The 26,031-nt window shown below is 46.2% G+C and overlaps 3 protein-coding genes across 3 annotated transcripts; all 3 read left to right on the top strand.

Moving 5' to 3' along the window:
* Nucleotides 1-244: 244 nt before the first annotated feature.
* On the top strand, nt 245-8,871 carry slc5a5 (solute carrier family 5 member 5; the record flags this gene model as incomplete). Its single annotated transcript, XM_079739312.1, has 15 exons — nt 245-601; nt 1,053-1,118; nt 1,391-1,442; nt 2,177-2,244; nt 2,661-2,815; nt 3,889-4,029; nt 4,446-4,575; nt 4,965-5,053; nt 5,577-5,689; nt 5,948-6,018; nt 6,835-6,921; nt 7,565-7,767; nt 8,179-8,276; nt 8,547-8,611; nt 8,707-8,871. The coding sequence occupies 15 exons, from the start codon at nt 245-247 to the stop codon at nt 8,869-8,871; spliced, it is 1,860 nt and encodes a 619-aa protein (XP_079595438.1).
* Nucleotides 8,872-10,953: 2,082 nt separating this feature from the next.
* On the top strand, nt 10,954-14,487 carry ccdc124 (coiled-coil domain containing 124). Its single transcript, XM_079739777.1, has 5 exons — nt 10,954-11,095; nt 11,607-11,786; nt 12,222-12,435; nt 12,758-12,863; nt 13,761-14,487. Exons 2-5 carry the CDS (start codon nt 11,628-11,630, stop codon nt 13,960-13,962), a joined length of 681 nt encoding a protein of 226 aa, XP_079595903.1. The 5' UTR covers nt 10,954-11,095; nt 11,607-11,627; the 3' UTR covers nt 13,963-14,487.
* Nucleotides 14,488-17,068: 2,581 nt separating this feature from the next.
* On the top strand, nt 17,069-24,985 carry kcnn1b (potassium intermediate/small conductance calcium-activated channel, subfamily N, member 1b; the record flags this gene model as incomplete). Its single annotated transcript, XM_079739311.1, has 11 exons — nt 17,069-17,110; nt 17,419-17,816; nt 19,360-19,527; nt 19,915-20,010; nt 20,846-21,096; nt 21,880-22,047; nt 22,544-22,685; nt 23,063-23,173; nt 23,352-23,479; nt 23,792-23,861; nt 24,689-24,985. Exons 2-11 carry the CDS (start codon nt 17,466-17,468, stop codon nt 24,983-24,985), a joined length of 1,782 nt encoding a protein of 593 aa, XP_079595437.1. The 5' UTR covers nt 17,069-17,110; nt 17,419-17,465.
* Between the last annotated feature and the right edge of the window lie 1,046 nt (nt 24,986-26,031).

Below are 26,031 nucleotides of genomic sequence, written 5' to 3'. Positions count from 1 at the left end.
ACATGTCCCAATAACTCATGTTGTTTGTTAGTGCGGTAGGACTGAGCTCCTAATATGTCCCCTTTACTCGTAGGTTGTTATGATGTGTTATTTAACTGAGCTCAGAGCAAGTCCCCATAACTTGGCTGGTATGTTAGAACTGAAATGGGACCACGTCCCCATAACTCACGTTGTTTTTGTGGTGTTAGGACTGCGCTTGGATCCCAGACGGACTGGACTGTACCTGTGTGCTTCTAACTTCACCATGGGAGAGGAGGACCCGTCCAGACCAGGGTTCGGCATCGCCGACTACTCGGTGTTCGCCGTCATGCTGCTGATCTCCATGGCGATAGGGCTCTTCCAGGCCCTGAAGAAGGGAAAGACCGAAGCCACAGCTGACGACTTCTTCACGGGGGGCCGTAAAATGCCGGCCATCCCTGTGGGCCTGTCCCTCTGCGCCAGCTTCATGTCTGCGGTGCAGGTGCTGGGGGTGCCCGCGGAGGCCATGCGCTACGGCTATAAGTTCCTCTACATGTGCCTGGGGCAGAGCATCAACTCCCTGCTCACGGCTCTGCTCTTCCTGCCCATCTTCTACCGGCTGGGCCTCACCAGCACCAACCAGGTAACCCGGACGACCAGGCATGTCAATCGAGATGGCATTTATATTTACATTAAGGGCATTCATCCAAATCCATTTACAAAGTGTACATTTGTCCAGAACACCAAACAAGACCCATATAAGGAAGCAGTGTCAGATTAGCTGACACTGCTTGTTTACATGTGTCTTGTTTGGTGTTCTGTTTTTACAAGAGCTTCAGAATGAAGCCACATTCAAACAAAATAATACAAATCATTTAGCACAAGCAGCTGTGCTCTTAAAATGGGATGAGATAAGATAACACTTTATTGATTCTAGATGGTAAATTCTGCAAAGTGTTATCTTTAATCTGGAGACACACCTGGAGCGTACACCTGCTAGTAATCAAAAGGGCGGAATGAGGAAGGAAGGAATGGACGTGTGATGGGCTGGTGTTGAAAGCGCAGTAATGATCCATAACGTCTGCCTCTCGCAGTATCTCAGGCTGAGGTTTGGCCGAGCGACCCAGCTGCTGGGGAGCCTCCAGTTTCTGATTGCGACTGTAAGTCAAACCCACCCTCACAACTCACAGGGAGGAAACCCCCTATGCTATAAAACAAAAGTCCTTGTATATATAGTCATGAGGATAGATGTATGGCAAATAGTGATGCCTCAAACAATTCCCTTTCATTTGCCTTTTGTATTTCTGTAATTCCCGTAAAATGGGGCCTTTGTGCTCCTGTAAGCCTGGACTACTTTGAAAGGCCTACAATCTATTCTGGGAAAAGTGTTGCATTCCAATCCTTTTAAAAACTCTTGTGTCTCCATTTCCAGCTGCTTTACACAGGCATAGTCATCTACGCTCCAGCTTTGATTCTTCACCAAGGTACGGAGAACACCCTCTGCAAAAAACACTACTACGTAACAGTACACACACGACTACTAGACACACTGCTGAAGACACTGCAAGACACTGAACGCACTACTTGACACACAATTTAGGAGTACACACACTGCTAAACACTCAACTCACTACTAGGCACTTGACACACTACTGGACGCTACAAACACAACCAAACACTACACACATGGCTCAACACACTTCTTAACACTAAACACACTACTAGACATGGGTGACTTTAGTGGTTGGACCTGCTCCGAAATGGGAATCCTTCTTCTTTGCCTATTAGCCAGGCGATGCTCCATCCTGTGCATGGTGGCGGAGTCAGCCCCCTGTGGAGCTGTCCCCTGCAGTGGGCTCCAGGGAAGAGAGGTTCATCCGACCTTTCTTTCTTAAGTGACCTCTTTAGATGGTCTTCCAGCCTCGTTTTCTGACCATCTGCAGAACGATGGGCAAGTTTTAAACTGGCCGTACAAGATGCTCCTGGCCAGCTGGCCTTCTGAGGACATGGCCAAGCCACCCCGGCAGTTGTTTTGTGGTCCCCTCTATGCTTCTGTGGCTGGTTCTATGTAGGACCATTGAGTGTGGCAAACGTTCCTGGCAGGGCACTTTTAGGATTTGCTGGATTCACTAAATGTCAAGGGACTCAAGTTGGTCGTCAACAAACATTGTCATTATCCTTGGAATATTAACGTGAATATATTTGTATTTTTTTTCAGCTACCGGTCTCAATATGTGGGTGTCTCTATTTTCCACGGGGATCATATGTACTGTGTACACCACTGTGGTAAGGTTAACTGCTTTTGTGGTATCACCCTTCATTTACACTTTGACTTGTTGCTTTGCTTGTTGACTTGTCTGTTTGTCCTCCTGACTATCTGTCTGTCAGTCATTTGTGGTAGAAATTCCCATGAAAAGATAAGCAAAAGGTATAAATCAAAAGATAAGTGTATTCACACCTTGCAGAAAGTAACAGATAACATCCTCTTCAGATGTGTCCTATACATAGATTGGTATGGTTTGGCAAACAAGGCTGACCAATGGGTGTATTTGAGTATCTAGTGTCTATATGTATTCTGTATCACTCACACACACACACACAAACTGAACACTTTATGGTATGTCATTTTCTATCACACCATCCGTCTGACTGACCATGGTTAACTTACTGTGTGTATGTGTGTTTGTGTGTGTGTGTCCCAGGGGGGCATGAAGGCGGTGATCTGGACGGACGTGTTCCAGATCCTGGTGATGCTGTCGGGGTTCCTGGCCATTTTCATCCACGGCACGGTGCTGGTGGGGGGGCCCGCCCGCGTCCTGGAGATCGCCTACAACGGGTCCCGCCTCAACTTCAACGAGTAATGACCTCATTGTCTCAAGCTTTTTACCATTGAGTTGCCCGGCAGTCAACCGCTTCCAGGGAGTCACAGTGATTGATGTTTGAGTTACTGGAAGTGTCGGCTGAATAATATTTACATATCCGCTCTGTGGGAATGTGTGTGGATCACGGCTGGTTTAGGCAGCCTCACCTGGCCAAGTCTGATTGAACTCTGGGGATGGATGCAGCTGCACACTGACCATCCAGTATGCACAGGTTAAACTAGCCATCTGCACACACACTCATTTACACAGTCCCTGCATGGTAGTGGAGCATCCTTGCCATGTTCATTACTGTTACGCCCCACCTCTAGTTGGCCCTACTGGGGCTAACAAACCACCCTTGACCCCAAAATATCAAAGGACACCTTTTACAAAAACCCAACCAGTGGGATTTAATTACATAAACATATGAAAAGGACACGACATTAAGTTATACAACAAAGTCCAAAACGTAAAGACAAGACAAATCCCAGAGAGGCGGCACGACCAGCCAGCAGTCCCATGACCAAAAGCATCCCCCACGGGAAGGGGAATCTGTCGCTTCTAACTCCGGTCTTGACGAGCGGTCCAGGTGCTCCTTATCAGCTCCACTGCTGCAGCACACCTGAGCATGGGCTGAGCCATGCCAACAGAACAGGGACAAACACAGAAAGCAGACCCCCTTCTGAGGCTGAAGTGTGCACGTTTAACTTGATTGTGCCCCTGCACCACCCAAAGACCACTGCACTGCCACTGCAAGGCCAGTGGGGTGTAGAGGGGCGTAACAATTACCTGCAAGGCGTGAAAAGCGTTGTTTGGAGGAGCCCAAGAAAAGGCCAAAGAGTGTGGCAGCCACCCAGGTGGTGTGTAGCAACGGACATTGCTACACGCTCCAATTTCTTCTTATTATTGTGATGATGATTTTGATGAGGAAGAAAATGATGTTGATGATGACGTCGATAATTACGGCAACCAAAACGGCTTACCAACTTATCTTTGAACTTGCATCCATCAGTCTACAATGGGATCCCGTGTGCCGACATTCACCCCCTTTTATGTTGTCCTCCTTCAGTTTTGACCCGGACCTGCGGAAGCGCTACAGCTTCTGGAGCCTGAGTGTCGGGGGGGCCCTGGTGTGGCTCTCCATGTACGGGGTCAACCAGGCCCAGGTGCAGCGCTTCATCTCCTGCAGGACCGAGCGCCAGGCCCAGTGGTGGGTCCCCATGTGCTAATGCGGGGCCTGGGAAGCCCTCCCAGACCGTAGCTGGGCTGAATGGCCGTACACATGAAATTTACTTTTTTGACTAAATGTACTTATTTGGCAGAGGGATGTTTAGCTCATTCCAGATAGTATTGTATACTATTTTTAGAGATTAAAATGTTGATGGGGGATAGGGAGGTGGGGATGTTAGTTGCAAGGGTGTCTGGCCTCCAGGCGAAAGGAACTGGGATCAATCCCCAAGGTCCGCCCCCTTACCTATAGGCAACCTTCACCTACTTGTAAATGACTCCCCTACAAGTCAATACAAGGAGCTGTAAGTCACGTGAGTCGCTGTATAGTGAGACTACCGGTATTCCGGTATCGCCGGTAAACAGTGATGGTAAATACGGGTGTTTGCTCTTGCCTAGGTCTTTGTTCGTGAACCAGATTGGCCTGTGCCTGGTGGTGGGAAGTGCAGCTACGTGTGGCATTGTGATGTTTGCGTACTATAGCAGCTGTGACCCGCTGCTGTCCGGAAAGATCACCTCTGCTGACCAGGTGAGGAAACTGGGTGTGAGGTGGAGGCGTCGTTTGGCATGAGTTAGGAAAGGGATGAGAGCGCTATCATCAGCATTTGATTGTGATCTCATCAGCAGTCGCGGCTGATGAATTTCGCCATGAAAGGACAATTTAACTATTTAGTACTGCAGAATGTTTTGGAATGAATCCAGCTTTTCTAATAATCCAACGGAGCAGGATGATTATGAACATATCCCCTTTGCCGGTACTTCACTGCAGGCTTCAAGGAGTTGAAAAACTAAGACAACATCCTGTAAAATAAAGTATTAGTTAGTTTGAGCTCTATCTCGGATATAAGAATGACTAGAAACAGTTTTTGTAATATTGCATAATTGGTCAATTGTGTGTGTGTTTGTTTTCTTGAATAGTACATGCCGTATTTCGTGCTGGAGATATTCGAGAGCTATCCGGGGTTCCCAGGCTTGTTCCTGGCCTGTGCATACAGCGGCACTTTAAGGTACAGGTATCACGACTGAAGATACAAGCATACAGAGTAGTAAGATAAAATGTGGCGCTTTCAGACGGGAAAAATGAAACTAGGAAATGACTGACAAACAAAGGACAAGGTCACACAGTCGGAATCTAAAAAGGGCTAATAACTAAAAGGGCCGATAACAAGAACAAAGACCAAGAGGGAGTCAATTTAACATCAGCATCACAAATGAATGCATACAATTATACATAAAAAAGTTTAATAAGCCTAAACGTGTATGTATCGATTCATGAACATAAGGCGGACAAAGATGGAGCGATGTAAAACATGGACAGGGTGGATGTACAATTAAGTGTAGTGTAAATCAGTATAATTCTTATCATTAACAATGGAAACATTTTGAAAGGGAAAAAAAGTCAATCATGCCAAGTTCACCTAGTCAATGTCCACCATGTTGTCAATATGCGTTCAGTCGTTAAGCCCTTCCTCCCCGGGATCATAAAGTCCTCTGCGTCTAATGGTGTGAAACGCCTTCCCGGCTCAACAGCACAGCCTCCACCAGCATCAACGCCATGGCAGCCGTAACCATGGAGGACCTGTTGAAGCCCCACCTCCGCAACCTCCCCGAGAAGAAGTTGCTCCTCATCTCCAAAGCCCTGTGTAGGTCCCACCTGGCCCCTGGGCATTACCGTAATACCAAAGGCCCCTGAGCATTACCGTATTAACCTGTTTACTATTCACTACGATTAAGCCAAGTGGTTGGCTTCCAGTTCTAAACCTTCTGAGAACAAACGGAAATAATTAAAAAATGTGTATTTTTTTTTTATGTTCCTGTGGCTATTTAGTAATACTCCCCAACGTTCATGGCAAACTTGAGGAGATAATTAAGACGTGTGTCTGTGTGTGTTGTGTTCTCAGCGTTTTTCTTTGGCTCTTTGTGTATCATCGTGGCTGCTCTCTCCTCCCTGCTGGACTGGGGTGTTCTTCAGGTATGGATCCATTAATTTGAAAATCACCATTCAGAAAGGAGTGTCCAGTGTCTTATCTTTGTAACGAGGAGTTGTATGAGACAGTTTATCAACGCTATGACTTTAATCCATAGCTTTCATAACTAGCCTGATTGTAATCAGATAAGACGGTAGTTTATTACCCCCAGACGGGAAATAGACATTACATCAATGCGATACTTCCCTTTAGGGATGAAACAGTTACCCGTTTTACGGTAAACCGCAGTCAAATTCCCAAAGGTGATTTAATAATGTGTCAAAATGAATTGGCATCAACACTGTGTTAATAATTTAACCGCTGTTCCACCCTTCATCCCTCGTCAACGTTAACCAAATTTAGCAACAGTGTCCCGGACGCAGGCGCAGCATGCACCGCGAGTCTGTTTTGCATTCAATGGATAACATGACCGAAAGCAGTGGAGGCACTCAAAATGTAGCCTTCGAAAAAGACCCTCTTACCTGTATTTGCACCAAGTGTAGCTACGTCAAGGCCACTTGGTGCCTTTCAATGGCTAGTTAGCCCTTCCTCTTAGCCCTACCCCTCAATGAAACGACTTTTACAACAGCCCTTCCCCTTAGCGTGAACGTCTAAAATCGAGGGGTAGGGTTAAGGGGTGATTGGGATTGGGCCTTAATGTTTCATTCATTCCGAAGGGTCCGGGTGAAGCCCTCCTTGGACCAAAAGGAGGAATTCAACGAGCGCAAAACCGTCATGGCCGCCAGACGTCTTTGTCCAGTGTGACGTCTAGGATGGATGGCGCTGTAATGTGGTGTGTTGTGCTGTCCCCTGCTCCCCAGGGGTCCTTCACGGTCATGGGCGTGGTCAGCGGCCCGCTGCTCGGCGCCTTCACCCTGGGCATGTTCTTCCCCTGGGCCAACCAAGTAGTGAGTATCACACAAGGTCCTCATGAAGTTCATTATAACACACTAATCAATATCGTCACTGTGTTCCAAATAACGGTTAACTATTCATTCATTACCATACACACACACATGCACACACGTCTGTGCGCGCATGTGTGTGTGTGGTAATGAATAAATAGTTGAAACCTTTATCATCATCAATAAAATGTAATAAACCTTATTTGGAACACAGTGACGATATTGTGCAAGGGATGGTATTTGGACTAGGGCTTGTATTATGATAAGGGTTTGATTGAGGGTTAGCTCAAGTATTAGGATTAGTATAAGGGGTAGCATCGGTGGTAGGATTTGTATTAGAATAAGGGTACGTTTTAAAATGGGGTTAGTATTAAGATCAGGAGATGAGGTTTGGTATCAGGTTGACGGTTAATGTATTTAATAGGGAAAGTGTTAAGATTAGGGTTAGGGTTAATTACAGGGCTAGGGTTATGGTCTTTATTTCCTGCCACACTGGTTCAATCACTTTGTGCTGCTTCATTCCAGGGCGCTTGATCTGGTGTGGGTAAGGGATGGTATTGGTTTTGCGGTTGGTGTGCGTGGGTATTAGTATTAATGTTAGTATGAGGATCGTTGTTCTAGTCCCTCCGTCCCGCCTGTACCCCAGGGGGTCCTGTGCGGTGTGGCAGCCGGGTTCAGCGTGTCCCTGTGGCTGGCCATCGGCTCAACCCTCTACCCACCCAGCGCTGAGATCATGGGCGTCCTGCCCCTCCTCGGAGGAAACTGTTCACCCAACAATGACTCTCTCTCCAGCACCCTGGTCACAGAGAAACCCTCCTCCATTGTCCATCTTCATCCAGAGGAGCATGAGTAAGGCCCATGTCAGCTCACACTGAAATGTCTCATGAGGCTCAGTTTAGGACAGGGGGCTATGGGTTATGGTGTTTACATGACAGATAACATCAAATAAGGATCGGGATTTATAGCTGTCTAGATTGAATTAAGGATTCCGGCTTTTATGTTTACAACGCAATGAAGAAACCGGCTTACTGTTGCACTGATTAAAAAGAGATAATGACTTCAAAGTAGATAAATGATATTTTCAAAATACATTTCAGGCTTTTTGATTTCGAAACAAGAGAGGGATTTAAACCTTTTATTCTGAGGTGATTACGAGGAGAGATCAAGTACAGAAGTAGTTGGTAATCATGCCCGACTAATGAAAATGCCAGTGACCAGGTAAAAAGTAACCATCATGTCATTCACCTGCTCCACCACTAGGGGGCTCCATAACTTCTACTACATGTCCTACCTCTACTTTGGCGCAATGGCAACCAGCACGGTCATCCTGGTCGGGCTGTTAGTTAGTTGTGTAACAGGTGAGCAAATTGCTGAAATTATATTAACTCAATTTGATTAATCTGTTAAAACCATACTTTGATCCCTTTTTTAAATACGCGCATGTATTGTTTTTTTTACATCCGATTTTCTTTGCTGAATGTCTCTAGTTTTGCACTAATTCTCAAAATCAAATGTTCTAGTTTTATACCTCGTCAGTCTCCAGACAAACTAAAAACCAGGCAACAGGATAACGTTCTTATGCATACAGATTAAAATAAGAACCGTGGTCTCCATTCTTTCCGATGCAGGAGCCACAAAGAGGAACACAATAGGACCGGGGCTGTTATGGTGGGACCTGCATAAATTCAAACTGGTACGTTAACATATTTCCCTGCGGCGTGTTGAAAATACCCATGATTTCCAGTGGACCTGCCCTCTGCTGACACCCAGGGTCTGTTCTCTACTCAGGGGGAATCGGACAGTCCCCACCCTCAGATGATCCCTCTGAATGCGGGGCATAGGAAGGGTTCCAGCCGCGGGGAAAACAATGACGTGGGAATTATAGAGTTACAGGAGGACCAGAATAAGAAGGGAGGGAAGCTCTTTGGTTACAAGAGCCGTTTCCGTTCATAACACGGCAGTTACGCACGTGATAACAACAAGGCTGTTTTCTGATGTGGTGGCACCTTAAATGGTAAAATGGACATTATCCTTTTGTTATTGGTTCAGCAAATGTTTTTTTTGCTGCAACGATGGTATGTTATTAAGGTACTGTTGATTATTAAGATGCAGTAACTGTTATGTACTGTTTTGTATTTAATTGTTTTTTGCTAATCTTTGAGCAGTTAAATGAAAATATTTTGTAGATTTGTATATTTCTATATAAAGTTATTGTATAACACAAGGAGAGCTTTGAAAGTCAACTATTTACAGATAAATGTATGACGCTTGAACTAGGCCTACTTTCTCAAGGGTAATTTCTCTGGAATGTTCCCATATCTACACCTGTTCATACCTGTGTCTCTTGCTGCTGATAAGATGGTGGTAGAACCTGACAATGAATGAAGAATTGTTCTCTGAGAACCTGGAATAAAGTGTGGATTTAGAATTTAGTTCCTTATTCTTTCAATTCATTAATTTACCTGCAGTTGTCCAAAGCAGTTTATGTAAGGGTGTTTGATAAATTATTCCAGACACAACCCTCACATCCTATAACATCCTAATATTATTTTACAGATTAAAAAAATGCTGGCCTGCCCATACCTCTTTTTTTACCAGAACGTCCCGCCGCAGGGGCATGTCCCATGACTATCGACACTCCCAAAACCCGTGGACATAATCTTTTTGGATTGTGAAAGTCTCCCGCCTATTGACTGGGAGGGGCTCAATCGTACACACTGCGACTTTAAATTAGTAAGCATCTCTAGGAAGTCAGACAGGCGGAGCAATATTGTTATCTTGGGTTTAGCCTGACCCTGATCAATGTTAAAATGCAACACAACCGAGGAGGACTATTTATTTAGTTCTCAGTTTATTACTCTTCTTGGTAAAAAGGAATATTTCAACACATCCTATAACAGTGCATCATTTGAAGACTAAACAGGCATCTCTTCGACGTGGAACGGTGCTCTATGAACACACCTAAACACCCATGATGGTGCACACTAGTCCCGCAAAGCTCTCCTTTCTCTCCGGCTGCGCATCACCAGTCCTCTGCGGCCCGGTTCGAGTCCTCCTCCGCCACCGCACAGTCCAGGTGCTGCACCCCGGGCAGGGCCAAGTCTCTCTCGTTCAGCTTCTCCAGGAACGAGGAAAGCAGACGTTTATTCAGGTGGTCCGTCTGTGTCCTTTGCACCTCCTCCTTGGTCAGGTTTGAATCAGTTTCATCTTCTTCTTCTTCTTCTTCTTCTGCTCCTTCCTCCCCCGTCTCGGTAAGGGGCCCAGGGGCCGCTGGTAGCTCCTCGGACGGGCGGTGGTGGTTGAAGGACACGCCGTTCGCCGGCTCTTCCTCCGCGGTCTCCCGAGTCGGCCGCGCCTCGGAGTCCACGGTACATTCAGCCTCCATTCGTGATGCTAAAGACGTTTGCAGGGCGGCATTCCTCAGCTCTTTTAGTCGTTTATGGTCCAGGTCGCTGCGATGATGTTCATTTTCCGCCGTGTTGTGGTGGGGAGGCTGACTTGCTTGCTCCATAATGTCCTGCGTCATGAGCACCGACTGCGGAACATCGTCCCCTAGCGGATAAGTAGCCTAGTGTCGGCCAGACAACCGACCCATGACTGGCATCACCCCACCTCACACGCAGTTTGATTTATTCACATTACTAGAAAGCAGCAAACGTTATCCAATGAGGAACCGAATGGTAAAAAGTTGATAATCGGACTGATAAAAAATGATTCTGATACAATCAGAGACATATATGAAGACAGCCTCTTGGTGATACATGTGCCGAAAATCGACAAACCCTCGAACCAATTTAAATACAGCAAATCTGCTGAGGAGATATTAATTCCGTATGGATATATGTATAACTTATTTTCACTTTATATTTTCCACATCATCACACATAACATTAAAATATACATACATATACATATCAAGAATATACATTTTAAACAACAGATTGGTTTCAGACACAGCCTAGTTCCGAATGGACTCAAATATGTATCCCTTTCTCCTTAAAGGGTGAATATGAAAAGAGCAATGTACATTTATAAGCATGTAAATGTATGTATAATACAAGAATGGAGCCCATACATAGAGCGACTCTATTGGAGCGGAGGACACGACGTCATCACAGTGCGCTGCGCTCTGGACGAGGAGGTGGCGGACGCCTCTTCAAACAACACTGTCATTTAGGTACGAGCACTGGTTCTATTCTATTATTATTTAGAGAAATACACATTTCTAGAGCAGTGCCTTTATTCATTTGGGAATTTTAAATGAAATATAAATGTTTTGCATGCATTTTACATCAGAATAACGCTTGCGGATGCCAACTAGAAAACAACAGGCGTTCGTATTATGAGACAGAATATGGGAATAATATTGTTGGTATCATATTGTGTTACGTTTGGTCATATTTAATGTGTTTTATTACACAGTTAGGATTTTTCTTTACCGTTGGAATACATAACGAACTGCCACTTTGCAATACTAGCATTGCCTGGATAACACCACCTGTCGTATAGCTTAACGGTACCACATATTCAGAACTAATTCATGTGATGTTGAATGTTCAACTTGATCCGTATTGGTGACCCCAAAACGACAACAGTATTCTGTAATCTGTAACTCTTGAAGATGGCTTAAACTAACTGCAATAGTCAAATTGCAATCGAAAAAACCTGCAACGTTGTCTCCCGAATAGTTGGCATCAGATGAACTTGGGATGCCTAAGAAGTTCCAGGGTGAGAACTCGAAGGCTGTCACGGCCAAAGCTCGCAAGGCTGAGGCTCAAGCCGTGGCAGACGCCCGCAAAAAAAAGGAACAAGAGGATGCTTTGTGGACGGAAAATGACAAACATGTCCTGAAAAAAGAAGCGCGGAAGGTAAGCCCCCCCGACAAGCCCTGAAAACAGTATTTACGTTTTGATTCTAGAATATGTGGCAACCTGTTTTGCTACAGTTAGTAAACACATTTGTATCATCGTAGCAACATGTATGAAGACAGTAGCATGGTCCAAGTCGTTCAGAATTAAGAGAGAAAGTTAGAGAAGAATCTCCAGAGAAGCTAGGCATTTTGCCCAGATGTTTTACATCTGGTTTTAAACGTGGAGCCAGACACAGTCAGGGTCTGAAATGAACACCTGCCTCTGCCAAAGGCGGATAAATGTGACCATTCGGCAGGGCAAATATTTACAAAAAATATAGTGGTTCCCCTCTGGCAGGAGCTAAACAAAAGTCTAAAAGTACATTTTGGACCCTGGTCATAGGCAATAACTATCTCAATGTCCTGACACGTCATCATCATCTGTTCCCCCTAGGATGACAAGGAGAAGCGAAGGTTGGAGGCCCTGGAGAGGAAGAAGGAGAACCAGCGCCTCCTGGACGAGGAGGCTTCCACGCTGAAGGGCCGGGCCACCAAGGAGGCTGCGGCCGCGGCGGCAGTGGCTGCAGCCGGGGGCAAGGTGACCCGCGCCCAGATAGAGGAGACCCTACGGGCCGAGGAGCAACAGCCGGGCCAGCTTCGACCCAAAGGTAGACCCCGTCCTGGCTGAAGAGAGTGACACTGACCTAACTTCTAGATCTAATTGGTCTAAAATGCGACACCCTTTTCTCTGTAGCTTTATATGAACGACTATCGCATGGATTCAGAGGGTTGACGTGTTTCACTCCCAGCCCAAAAATAGCTGGGTTCGATCCCCAAAGAACTCAGTCTACCTGTAGGCTTCCTTGAGGAAGATGCCTAGCATCTACCTATGCCCCCTTCATTAATTCACTTCACACATTTCCTTGGATCAAAGCATCTTCTCAGCTGCTTAATTATGAATAATAACCATATAACCCGTTCACCTTTCAGAAAAGAGCCACCTTGAGACCCCACTGGAGGAGAACGTGAACCGGATCGAGCCTGAGGAGGGCAGTGTCGCTGCCCGGACGATAGAAGACGCTATTTCCGTGCTCAGGTGTGTGCTCACGGCTCATTGGTTGGTTGTCATGGTGGGGGTCAGGCTCTGTTCATTAACGGAGGCCCCCAGACACTCAGGAATAATCCACTGGGACTATCCTAGCCTCATTTAGTTCAGGATTAAAAAGAAAATTTGAACTTTCTCCTATGTGTGTGTGTGTGTGTGTGTGTGTGTGTGTGTGTGTGTGGGGGGGAGGGGGAATTGTTAATCAGTCAGCTTTGACCTGAACACTGGATAAATGTTCATTCAGGTACAAGAGAGAGTTAGCAAAGTATATTTATCTACATAATGTAGCCATGCATGTATTGTGGTCTACTGTATACTATACCGGGCTATGAGGCCTCTTGGGGAATAATAGACTAAACAAATAGTCTATTATGGCGCATGTCCTCCTCATTCACCTGTCCTCCTTATTTACCTGTCCTCCTCTACCTGTCCTCCTCCTACCTGTCCTCCTCCTACCTGTCCTCCTCTACCTGTCCTCCTCCTACCTGTCCTCCTCCTACCTGTCCTCCTCCTCTACCTGTCGTCCTCCTCTACCTGTCCCCCTCCTACCTGTCCTCCTCCTCTACCTGTCCTCCTCCTCTACCTGTCCTCCTCCTCTACCTGTCCCCCTCCTCTACCTGTCCCCCTCCTACCTGTCTTCCTCCTCTACCTGTCCTCCTCTACCTTTCCTCCTCCTCTACCTGTCCTCCTCTACCTGTCCTCCTCTACCTGTCCTCCTCCTCTACCTGTCCTCCTCTACCTGTCCTCCTCCTACCTGTCCTCCTCCTCTACCTGTCCTCCTCTACCTGTCCTCCTCCTCTACCTGTCCTCCTCTACCTGTCCTCCTCCTACCTGTCCTCCTCCTCTACCTGTCCTCCTCCACCTGTCCTCCTCTACCTGTCCCGGCAGTACGGGACCAGAGGAGGTGGACCGCCACCCGGAGCGGAGGATGAAGGCGGCCTTCGCCGCGTTCGAGGAGGCCCACATGCCCCGCCTCAAGACGGAGAACCCCAACATGAGATTGTCCCAGCTGAAGCAGATGCTGAAGAAAGAGTGGACCAAGTCGCCGGAGAACCCGCTGAACCAGCGCCTGGCGGCCATCTCCAAGTGAAGGCCTCCCGGCACTCGCTCTACACCCGCTCTAACCTCGCTCACAAGCCCAACGAAGCAAACAAAACCCTCACTATTTTGGAACGAATGTTACTTCAGGCCGATGGCGAGAGTTGCCGACGAAAGCCGTTACCGCGCACTTAGACGGACTCACTCCAATGCCCCAAGGACTTTAAAGAAGGCTCTTAATTCTACGCAGCTTTTGCGAGCTAGCTAACATCGGCTTAGTTTTTTCTACTCATCATTGCCCTTAATGACATTTAAGTCTACGCACCCCACCTCCTGAAGAGGATTCTCTGCATCTTATGAGTTTGATTATGTTGGGTTCAGTGAAAGTTGAGACGTCAAGCCTTTTTTCCGATGTTTAGAGATGACCGTAATTAATTCAAGGGTGCTACTCCATGACCGTATCAACCATCTCATTTAACGATTTAAAATGTTTTTGCTTTTGAGTGCTCGACTCTCGGACCGGTCTGAGCAGGGCTGGACAATAATGTGAATAAAGTCAGGCATTGATTCACAGCAACACTTTTCCAGAATGTTCTTGGTTCTCTTGAGGAAAATTTTCATTTATAGCCTCTCTAAATTACATGAACCATAACGCTGCTAATCAACAAATGTATCTAATTTTAATATAAATAAATTTTAGACAAACATAAAAATAAGTAACACTGAAAACCTGACCACTAAAGCGCAGTAAGTATTTCAATACCTTAAATTGCATGAAGCATTCAAGTTGTTCCTCGTTACATCAAAACGTGCATTTGGACAAATAGTCCTACTTTCAGAATTAGCATTTCTGATCAGTAATCTTATTGAAAAATGCACACTTTATGGTCAAAAACTCTTGCACCTCTCCAATTTAGTTCAGACACATGACACAGCATGGATAAACCATTAGACTCAAATTAGGCTGCAACAAATCAATGACAATTGCAACAACCAACAAAATGGTTTTAAACGGCCGTCCACCCTGGAGATCGGGATGGAGACGGTTGCACATGTAACGGTTTAGTGGTCTGGAAATGAGCCTGGTAATACTTAGTTTGGTGTCACCGCGGGCCACAAAGGCTTTTGACTGCACAGCGAGATTCCCTGGCCAGCCTGACTAGCCTGCTGAGGCTGCATTCTGTGGATGACGGTGCTGTGGTGGAACTGGTAGCATGGATGGAGAGAGAGACGGATGAACCGGACACAAAACTACACATTCACTCCTTATAACCACTATTTATTTAAGGGGAAATTGTTGAAGTTTAAATCAAGGGTTTGTTAACTTAAAAAGAATGACAAAATAAATTAAGTCACGAATGATAATCAAGTAATATTGCTTTAGTTGAATGTTAAAGTATGACAGAACTGTCTGCCTTAATGTGAAACAAAACCAAAGGATTGAAATGTTTCAATTAAGCAGGCTGGTCTCTAGTCTCACCGAGGACCCCTCTAAAGTATGACCTGCCCCCCCTGACATCACTAACACCGACAGTTCAATCGTTTACATCAACCCCCACCTTCACGTCTCTTAGAAGCCTATCAAACGTCTCTTTTAACCACTTTGAAGTGTCTCCACAATCACCTTTTATACTCTCACAAAACCAAAATGGTCAAAGCTGTTCATGGTCACAGAGAAAGAACGCGTTCAACCAACCAACCAAAATTCCATTGTTTAATTTGCATGTATATGGTCTTCCAATACCGCGTAACAGATATAGCGTCACTTCCTGGAGCTCAGAGAGCGACGACCCCTTGAAGGCCTTCCCATTCGTCGACCCCATTGAAGCCTTCACTGGGTCAAATGAGACACCTGTCCAGCCGCCTCCATGTGGCGGGCCAGATAAGAAGCTTCTGTGAAGGCCGTGTGATGAATGAGAAGTTCTCCTGCCCTCCTGTTTATTTACCGCCCTGCTTTGAAAAAGGACCAGTCTCCTCCTCCCCCTTCCTCCTTCTCCTCCTCCTCCCACCCCTCCCCATAGCAATCTGACCAATCGGGTCCAATTTATTTTCATCATGTCTGAGCCCTTTGAGCTCAGACACATCTGACGTTGCATCATGGTGATGGTAGTTCTTCACCTGTTGTGATGTGTGTGTGTCTGTGTGTGTGTCTTTGTGTGTGTGTGTGTGTGTCCCCATTTGCATGACGGCCTCTCACAAGTCCTCTGCTCTCACCCCTTTCTTCCCTCACAGTGAATCTCTAATCATTACTTTCAAAGGAAAAGCTCTGCGGTGCCCCTGTGTCAAGTGTAGCGCGCCACTAGGAGGGGCCAGTAAGGGGCCGAACAACAGACCATCGTAACACACTTCTCCTACCTGCCCTGACAACCACGTCCAGCCCTGGGCCCCAGATGAGCGTTCCCTGTGTGACTCCCCGCACAGCATCAAGGTAAGCCCTGGCCGTGAGTGGCTCTGCATGCCGTGTGTTCGTTCCGGGTGAGGAGGAGAGAAGGGAAATGGTGTTGTAGGCCTGGTAATGTTGGTCCATTTTTTTCAGGATTTTTTGCTCAATTCAGGATTAGACCTTGAAGACCTTGGATCCTTAATGTAGTACTAAAAAAATCGAATGGGAGCATATTTTAAGTCTTTCCTTTTTATTATTCCTAGATTTGAAAGTATTTAATTAAATTGGAGTAAATAACATTCTGTAGTGGGGTAAATCTTAACTACGAGGAAAACAATACAATAACTAGCCAAAAAAAAACAACACATTTCCATTAAACATTTATTTCCATAAATAAAATAGAAATGTAATGGAGAAAATGTTGGCGATGAGACCCCATGTTGGGGTTTTACTCTCAAGAATGCCAGTACTTTGTGTTCGTGAGCCTCACAGACAGAGCATCTGCTTCTGTCAGAGCCCTCTGCTTCTGTAAAACAGCTGAACCAGAGCCTTAAGATAACATGATACCTCACTGATTATGCACAGCTGGAGGTCTGCTTTATACGTCATTATTGTATCATTACTATGTTTCCTTAGTAGTCATTGGTTACTTGTAACAATGCTCGAGATGTTCAAATGGAAGTGTGAAAAAAGAACAGCGGAACGGAAACCACCAAATGCCGTGCATAAGTGGGTGCGTATTATTTGCCAACATGCTCAGACATCGCCATGGTGGCCTGGATGTTTACCATCAAATAGAATCGGGATATAAATGAAGGTATTCAAAGCTAGTGGTCAACCATTCAACATTAGATTATACTACTACTAATACTATTTCTTAAGGACCTAGAATGTGGAAGCATTGGAAATTGCCCCTATGTCTAATTCCTTAACTAGGAAGTCCCAAAACTGTATTTTAATGTCGTGAAAATTGTGTGTTTTTGTTGGACGAAACCTTAATGTATTTCTTGGTTTTATGCTGCCCTCTTGGCCAGGTCTCTCGGAAAATAGATTTTAAATTTCAATGAGACTTTTACCTGGTTAAATAAAGGTGTGTGCTGTAATCCATGTTCATCTGTGTTCTAGAAGAATGGCGTCCGACACCTGAAGTCCAGACCCCCCGGCGTTGAGCCATGAGGCTGATCCTGGTTAAGCCCACCAACGCCACCCAGCGGCTGGACTCCACCGTAGAGGTGCTCGACGACGGGGGTAATGATCGTTGCCATCCCGGCCCTGACCTGCCCCCCACTTCTGGCAGAGACCCCGACGTCCTACACCATCGCCTCTCTCGAGCCTCCCCGGTGCCTGACCCCTGCCGCGCCCCCTCCTCCGCGACCCCGGCCGGGGCCACTCCCTCCAGGCTGCAACCCCTGAAGATCCGGAGCAGAACCTTACCGCAGTCGGAGGGGCTGCCGTGGTTTCCGTTCTGCAGCCATGTCTGTGGCGGCGGTGGTGGTGGTGGTGGTGGTGGTGGTGGTGGGGGCGTGAGCGGCCCAACCGTTGCGGCAAAGCAGATTGCCGTCATGGGCCTCTCACGTCCCGATCATGGTGGTGGTGGAGGAGGAGGATGCGGATGTCCGTCACGTGACGAGTCTCACTGCGAACACAAGGACGTGGGGGGGTTTCATCTGTGGCCGAGACAAGACGCTCCCCCCGGCGGCGTCCCCCAAAAGAGACACCTCTCGCTGTCGGCTCAGAACAACAACATGCCCTTCTTCAAGTCCTCCCTGATCTCCACCTGCCAGGTGTTCCCTCAACAGGCCCTCCCGGAAGACCCTTTGATATCCGCAACGTTCTGCTCACAGGACGGCTTCACGGGTACCCAGTGCAACGGAGACGACGGCGGGAGAGGCCTGCGCCAATACCACCAACAACAACAACAACAACAACATCAACAACAACAACATCAACAACAACAACAACAACAACAACAACAACAACACCAACAACCGTCCAACCATTTTAAACGCAAAGACGGCTGCGTACCAGCCTCAAACAACCTGTTCAACATCCCGTTGAATTCCCTTGAGTTCGGGGAGAAGAACCTGCTGTTGCCTCTGTCGAAACCTCAGGACGGAGATTCAGGCTCGACGGAGGCCGAACGCCGGACGAGGGAACTTTCCGGAACAGAAACCCGTTCTTCGCTCGGGTTGAACCCCCTGAACTTCTCGGACGCCCCCTTCACCAGCAGTCCCTGGATGAAAGGTTCAGCTCCCGACCAAAGTGCAGATTCCCTTTCATTCAGCCTCCGTGGGTCTCTTGAAAACCAACACCGAGCTGACAAAAGGCTCTATCACGCGGAAAATCAGGTACCTGGTCTTGCTTTGTGGAGCTTGAAGTGTGGAACCATTCCCCTTCACGATTTTCTTTTGTACAGACTCCCCTCGTGTGTGTATTTTACGTACCACAATTGCATCCACCACCCTTAGCACACAAGGTCATGAATGCTCACCTGCTAGTGATTTATTCGACGGTTTCATCCTAGGCTTGAAGTCAATTAAAGTGATTTATTTGTGCATGATACAGGGCATTAATGCACAGGTGGGAGTAGGGGATCATGCTCACGGATGCCTGCAGTTAGACCTGACATTGGCGACCGAACCCATTACCTTTCGGCTGGCAGAACAAACACCCTATCCCCAACTCTGATGCCCCCTGATGAAAGTCTGCGTGTGCGTCGCCTTCGCTGCACTAACCCCCCTCCCCTCTGTGGTCCAGAACAACGATGAGTCCCAGCTCACTCCCACCGGGTCCAGAGTCTCCCTGCTCCGGGGAACGGGGTCTCTGCCGTGCAACGGGGCCATCGACAACCCGGGACTCGCCCCAAACGGGGACGCGCCGAGACCGTCGGCCACGGGCCGCCAGGGCGCGTTCCGACCCTCTCGCGGCCCGGACACGGACCCAGCCGAGCCGCGGCCCTCCCAGCTCCTGTACCGGGCCGTCCCGGAGGACGCCTTCTCTAAGGCCAGCCGGGAGGAGCCCAGCAAGGCGGAGAGCGACCGGCTGGAAGAGGCCGGCGGGACGCTGGCGCCGTCACCACCGAAGAAGAACCGGGACATCAGCCACCGGCTGGGCCAGCGCCGGGCGCTGTTCGGCAAGAGGAAGCGGCTCAGCGACTTCGCCCTGGTCAGCGGGATGTTTGGCATCGTCGTCATGGTGATCGAGACGGAGCTGTCCAGGGGGTTTTACACCAAGGTGAGGAATAAATTATAAAACTAATTACAACTCATTTAGATAGTAAAAACGTACAGAATATGTATACACTGTGGCACATACAGTAGTATTTTGTTATTATCATAATAGCAATATTAGCGATAACATGAGATTCATTTTAAAAGTAATTTATTTTAATATTTATAGTATACATTATATCATATTAGTCATTGCTTACCGATCAAAAACATACAGTGTGGTGTACCCTCTCTTTAATATGCTTAGCACAATCAAAAGAACACAGTAAAATGTTTACTCATTATTTTATTGGAACAGCGAACTCCCCCTCTGGACCCAGTGAGATATTTGTAATCAAACAACTTGTCTGAGTTCGTACCCCTTTAACACTGTTCCCTCCCTGCTCGGCAGGAGTCTGTGTACTCGTTTGTCCTTAAAGGCATGATCAGTGTCTCCACTGTGGTGCTGCTGGGGCTCATCGTGATGTACCACGCCAGGGAGGTCGAGGTATGGGTAGATGTCAGCTATTCGTATGTGCTACACGTGAACCTACTAAGATGGCGCAATTTGATTGGTTCGCTCTCTCGGGATATTGGGCAATATACCATTATTGAGATCTCAAACTCGGGATATTGCGTGACGATCGTCTCGTCACGCTAATAAAAAACAAATAAACAGCTAATTAAAACAAATAAATCCCGGCAATCTTGTTTATTTTTGGAGGGTTCACGTGTAGTATAACTAAAACAATTATTCACTTCTCTTACTGTTGATCCCAAATGAGGCAGGATACTCTAGTGTTTAAGATGTTTCACTCCTCCCAGCGGATTCTGGGTTAAAATTCCCAATATCCACCATCTACCTGTAGGCATCCCTGAGCAGAATGCCTGAACCCTTACCTGCTCATTCATAAAATGTATCTCCAATTATTAACGAGAAACACCTCTGGATAAACTCGTCGGCTGAATGATTTAATAGCAATACTAAAGTATGAATGAAGGAATTAATTAATGACTTATTAACTATAACATATCATATTTATATCATATATCATCCTTTTTTTAATCTCTTTTGTCTATATACTTCTCTGTAGCTGTTTTTGCAAGTATGTATGTATTAGGTATAATGTATTTTTCAGTATATTACTATTTAACAAAACATTTCATATCTTTTCCAATTCATTTGTATTTTTGAAAATATAACATTGATTGCTAAAAAAAATATCATCTAAAATATAACAAAAATATCTAACTATAAGAAATGAACAACGTGCTCCACTAACCGTTCACTGGTCGGCCGTCTCGCCCCGTCCCTCCTCCCCCTCCTCTCGGCGGGGGTCCAGCTCTTCATGGTGGACAACGGGGCGGACGACTGGCGCATCGCCATGACCTGCGAGCGGATCCTCTTCGTGGCCCTGGAGCTGGTGGTGTGCGCCGTGCACCCCGTCCCGGGCCACTACGTCTTCACCCGGGCGGCCCGCCTGGTCTTCAGACACGCGCCCTCGGAGGCGGACGCCGACCTGGACATCCTGCTCTCGGTGCCCATGTTCCTGCGCCTCTACCTGATTGGCCGCGTGACGCTGCTGCACAGCAAGTTCCTCCTGTTCTGTGTGGATCCTTGTTAGGGAACGAGATGTTAAAGGGAGGGAAGAGCTCGGATTGCAGTCATCCGCCACTGTGGAACAATTCATGAATAACATGATAAAAGATAATAAACAGATAAAAGATAATAATATAATAATAATAACTTTTTTTTTCATTAGAGTGCAAACTGCTGGTATCACAATGAGACAAGTTTAAATTACTAGATTAACCCGATTCTTCTTTCTGGAAGAATTATCTTATAATATCTCAAACGAGGGATAAAGTGACACAAAGTGAAATGCAAACTTTTATATTTTCTGTAGAATTCTTATAGTACATATTTTACAGAGTAAAATTTGTATAGCCCTAAATCCCAGGGAGAGTTAGGGGCAAGGGCGTAGGAACCGGGGGGGACGGAGGGGATGTGTCCCCTCCATTATCGGAGACAGGCGCATTTGTCCCACCTAAAAATTATACCGGATCTGTCAGGTTTCCGATATGTGTCCCCCCCAATGTTAAACTCATTCTTACGCCCCTGGTTAGGGGTAAAATAGGTGGCAAAATTGACATGCATAACGGTATCAGAAGCAAACATTTGAAGTGCAATTTCTAAAGAAATAGAAAATGTGCATTGTCAATGGTGATGAGGTGCTGATGGTAGCAACGTCAAGCCTCGATCACAGCCTCACACTAAACCAGAGACAGCGTCGTGGTTACATTGGGGCAAGGGGGGGGACCAGGAACCCTGAGGGGAACCTCTGATCTGATGCGTGGGTCTCGTGTGCACAGGCAGGCTCTTCACGGACGCCTCGTCGCACAGTATCGGTGCCCTGAACAAGATCAGCTTCGACACGCGCTTCGTGATGAAGACTCTGATGACCATGTGTCCCGGGACGGTGCTGCTGGTCTTCAGTGTGTCCTGCTGGGTGATCGCTGCCTGGACCGTGCGCGTGTGTGAGAGGTACGGGCTGTCAACCTGGAACCAATCTGGGAAATATACTGTCCTACTAACCAAGACATACAATGTGTGTTTACAATGTGTAATGTGTTTGTTTGCCCGTGTGTGTGAGGTACCTACCCACTCTCAAAACCTAAAAAAGAACTTAAGAAGTAGGAACTCACACACACTTAAAATAAACTTAAAAGTTAATACAATTATACACTTCCTATTTACACTTTATATTTTTTTATCCACTCGCTCCCTTGCTTCTTTTCTCAGTTACTCTTTCATTTTTTGTTATAAATTGTCTCACTCACTCATTCATCCAATGATCCATCCATTTTTTACTGAGGTAACTAATTTTGATAAAACGATCAACAGGAGATTGAATCACTCAAACCGAATCACTGAAATGCAACGCACACAACTGTGTTGTGTGCGTACACCTGGCTGATAAGAAACATGTCCTCTCTTGTTCCTGATCACCACCGCCTCATCTCTAGCTGCTCTCTTCCAGGTACCACGACGCCCAGCAGGTGACCAGCACCTTCCTGGGAGCAATGTGGCTCATCTCCATCACCTTCCTGTCCATCGGATATGGGGACATGGTCCCTCACACCTACTGTGGCAAAGGGGTGTGTCTGCTGACCGGCATCATGGTGAGTCCCACCCTCATTGGAACTGTTGTTGTGTCTCACTGTGGTAATGACCATGCTGTTGGTTCACTTCAAACTGATGTTTGTGGTAATTATCGCTGTTTTTTTGTAGGGCTGCGCATTCTCTTATACCTTATCTACTCTGAATGGTGGAATATATGTTGAACACACACAATACAGTTGTACGTACAGGATTTTGTTATTGGGATATTTGTAGATAGATGTAATAACAATATCAGCCTTTCACAAGCTAACATCATGTGACTTGTATTCAATGGAATTAATTTATTATTTATTACATTCGATTTTCAAGTCAATTAGCGGCCACTTGACTTTGGAGTTATTCTTTTGAAGTTTGCTTCCTGTCATCTCGTTGTCAGGGCGCGGGCTGCACAGCGCTGGTGGTTGCCGTGGTAGCGAGGAAGTCGGAGCTCACCAGAGCAGAGAAGCATGTCCACAACTTCATGATGGACACTCAGCTTTATAAAAAGGTCAGTTCACACCCCAGGCTGCATGTATGATAGATCAATTAAATGATCATTTCAGAACAATTCATGAGGCCTGAATAACAAAATGAATTGTGACATGTATATGTGTTTTTATTTAATAATAATAATAATAATAATAATAATAATAATAATAATACATAAAATATCCAATTCTGCGCAGGTGAAAAACACCGCAGCCAACGTTCTGAGGGAGACATGGCTCATCTACAAGTACACCAAACTGGTGAAGAAGATTGATCACGCCACTGTACGTCACCACCAGAGGAAGTTTCTCCAGGCCATCCACCAGTAGGTGCTAAAGAGTCATGTTCAGGGCCTTCAGCAGAATCTAAAGTTGCGGTGATTCGCCGTTCGTGACGCACGGTCATGGCGTTTTTAAGTCATTAATTGGCCGTAAAATTGCTGTGGACGGTCAGATAAGTATTATAACTGATTGAAGTCGTATCAGTCATAACTTAGAATGTATAGAACTTATAACTAATAGAATGTATAACTAACTTAACCTGCTTGCTTTGTGTTTTAGCCAAGTTCTTTAATGTCCATCGGTTGTACAAGTAAAGGGAAATATTATTTGATTGATTGATTTATTTATTCAATCAGATTGCGCAGGGTCAAAATGGAGCAGAGGAAACTTACTGACCAGGCCAACACAGTTGTTGACATCGCAAAGGTTTGTATTTGTTCTTCAGAGAATTTAACATTTCAAGATGGCAAAGATTACGGCTGTTTGAGTTGTGACTCAAAATAATGCCACTAATGTTGGTCATGAATCAAGCCCGCTTTTACCTGCTGCTGGAAAAAAAAAAATTGATACATCTTTGATGTATGAAAATAGTCATGTATTGTATGTATTCTAAATCTCTCCTAGTATGATCTCTCCTATGGGCTCTCCTTTCTCCAGACTCAGAGTATAACGTTCAACCAGGTATCTCCCCTGGCCTTTCCTCTGGTCTGGTCTCTCTCTAGGGTCAGATCCTCATGTCTCCTGGTCTCTCCTCTCTCTAGGGTGAGACCCTCATGTCTCCCTGTCTCTTGGTGCCAGACCATCCTGTCTCTCCTCTCCCTAGACCCTTAACATGATGTCTCGCCTGGTATCTCCTCTGGTCTCCCTTCTCTAGCCCCAGAACACATTGTCTCAGCTGGTATCTCCTCTGGTCTCCCTTCTCTAGACCCAGAACACGATGTCTCATCTGGTATCTCCTCTGGTCTCCCTTCTCTAGCCCCAGAACACATTCTCAGCTGGTATCTCCTCTGGTCTCCCTCCTCTAGACCCAGAACATGATGTGTCACCTGCTATATCCTCTGGTATCTCCTCTGGTCTCCCTCCTCTAGACCCAGAACATGATGTGTCACCTGCTATATCCTCTGGTATCTCCTCTGGTCTCCCTCCTCTAGACCCAGAACATGATGTGTCACCTGCTATATCCTCTGGTCTCCCTCCTCTTGACCCGGAACATGATGTCTCACCTGGTATCTCCTCTGGTCTCCCTCCTCTAGACCCAGAACATGATGTACGACCTGGTGTCGGAGCTCCAGCGGCGCAGCGAGAACCTGGACCATCGGATCGCCGCGCTGGAGGAGAAACTGGACTCTGTCCTGCTGGGGGTGCAGTCCCTCCCCCTGGTGCTGTCCCAGGCCATCGCTAAGCAACAGAAGGACTTCCTGGACAACCTGTCCTACCAGGTGCACTTCCTCACCTCCTCCCTGGCTGTGGCCGAGGGTGGAGGTGGGGGGGCGGCCCCACGGCAGCTGTGCCCCTCCTCCACCGCGCCCGACGACTCATACCGCTGTTGAGGCTTGGGTGTACCCCACTCTTCTCATCTGGTATTTGTCCAATTAAGGTACCCATCTTGTCTATCAATCTTTTGTTTGAAATGGCACCATGGCAAGGCAAAAACTGCAAACTATAACTATTGATAGTTTTAAGCTATGGTGCTGTTCTATGGCTCTGGACATTAGAATGTGCACAACTTTAGACTGAACTTAGTTGTAGTTGAAGAGCTTATATTTTGGGCTACTATCTATGTTACCTGTAACCAAATTGTATCCACAATGACACAATCCACAATCTTTTAACTTGATTATATTTCTAAACTGTAACACAGCAGCACTTTCCTAAGGATTTTAAGGTCGCTATTTTGTTATCTGAAAGGGATGTGTCTAGTTTTATTACTTCATAAATATTGCATTTAATTCAATGTGAACAGGAAAGTGTAATTATGAACTTGTTTAAAGAAGCCTTTTGATGAGATTGTATGCATGAATAAACTAATAAAAAAAATAAAGGTTCATTGAAATTCTACCTTTTGTAATGACTAGTTTTTTTTGGGAATAAACTCCTGAGTAAAATATAATTTGAATGCATACATAAACACATAACATAATAGTATAATAATGTCATTACATAATATGTCAGGGAAAGTTCGTATGTAAATTCCAAAGAAACCCATTCACACACACGGACGCACACACAAACACACACCCACCCACCCATGCATACAAATAAAAACACAAACACACAGCTACCTATATTGACGTTGACAACAGAGGTTCGTCAACTTCTCCCGCCAAACGGAGAGATCAAAAAGCGCATTACTATGCAATAAGCAGCGTAATATAACTACATTCGGCCATTTTAATTTTTCCACGGATAATGTGTTGACGAAATCGTCTTTAAGGCTTGATTGGTGAGAATTGGTGAGCAAGAACTCCCAGCAGAAGGGATGTTTACTAAACTCAGCTCCAAGGTCTAAAGTACATATATTTACATAATCTCGCGCCAAATTCTCGGAAGTGATCTGTGCCCACGAGACCACAATTTCGCGCGCTGGGGCTAAGCT

Source organism: Pollachius pollachius (assembly GCF_949987615.1).
Source record: "Pollachius pollachius genome assembly, chromosome: 7".
Taxonomy (NCBI): domain Eukaryota; kingdom Metazoa; phylum Chordata; class Actinopteri; order Gadiformes; family Gadidae; genus Pollachius; species Pollachius pollachius.
The sequence above is the reverse complement of the archived record's forward strand: the minus strand, read 5'-3'. Positions and strand labels throughout refer to the sequence as shown.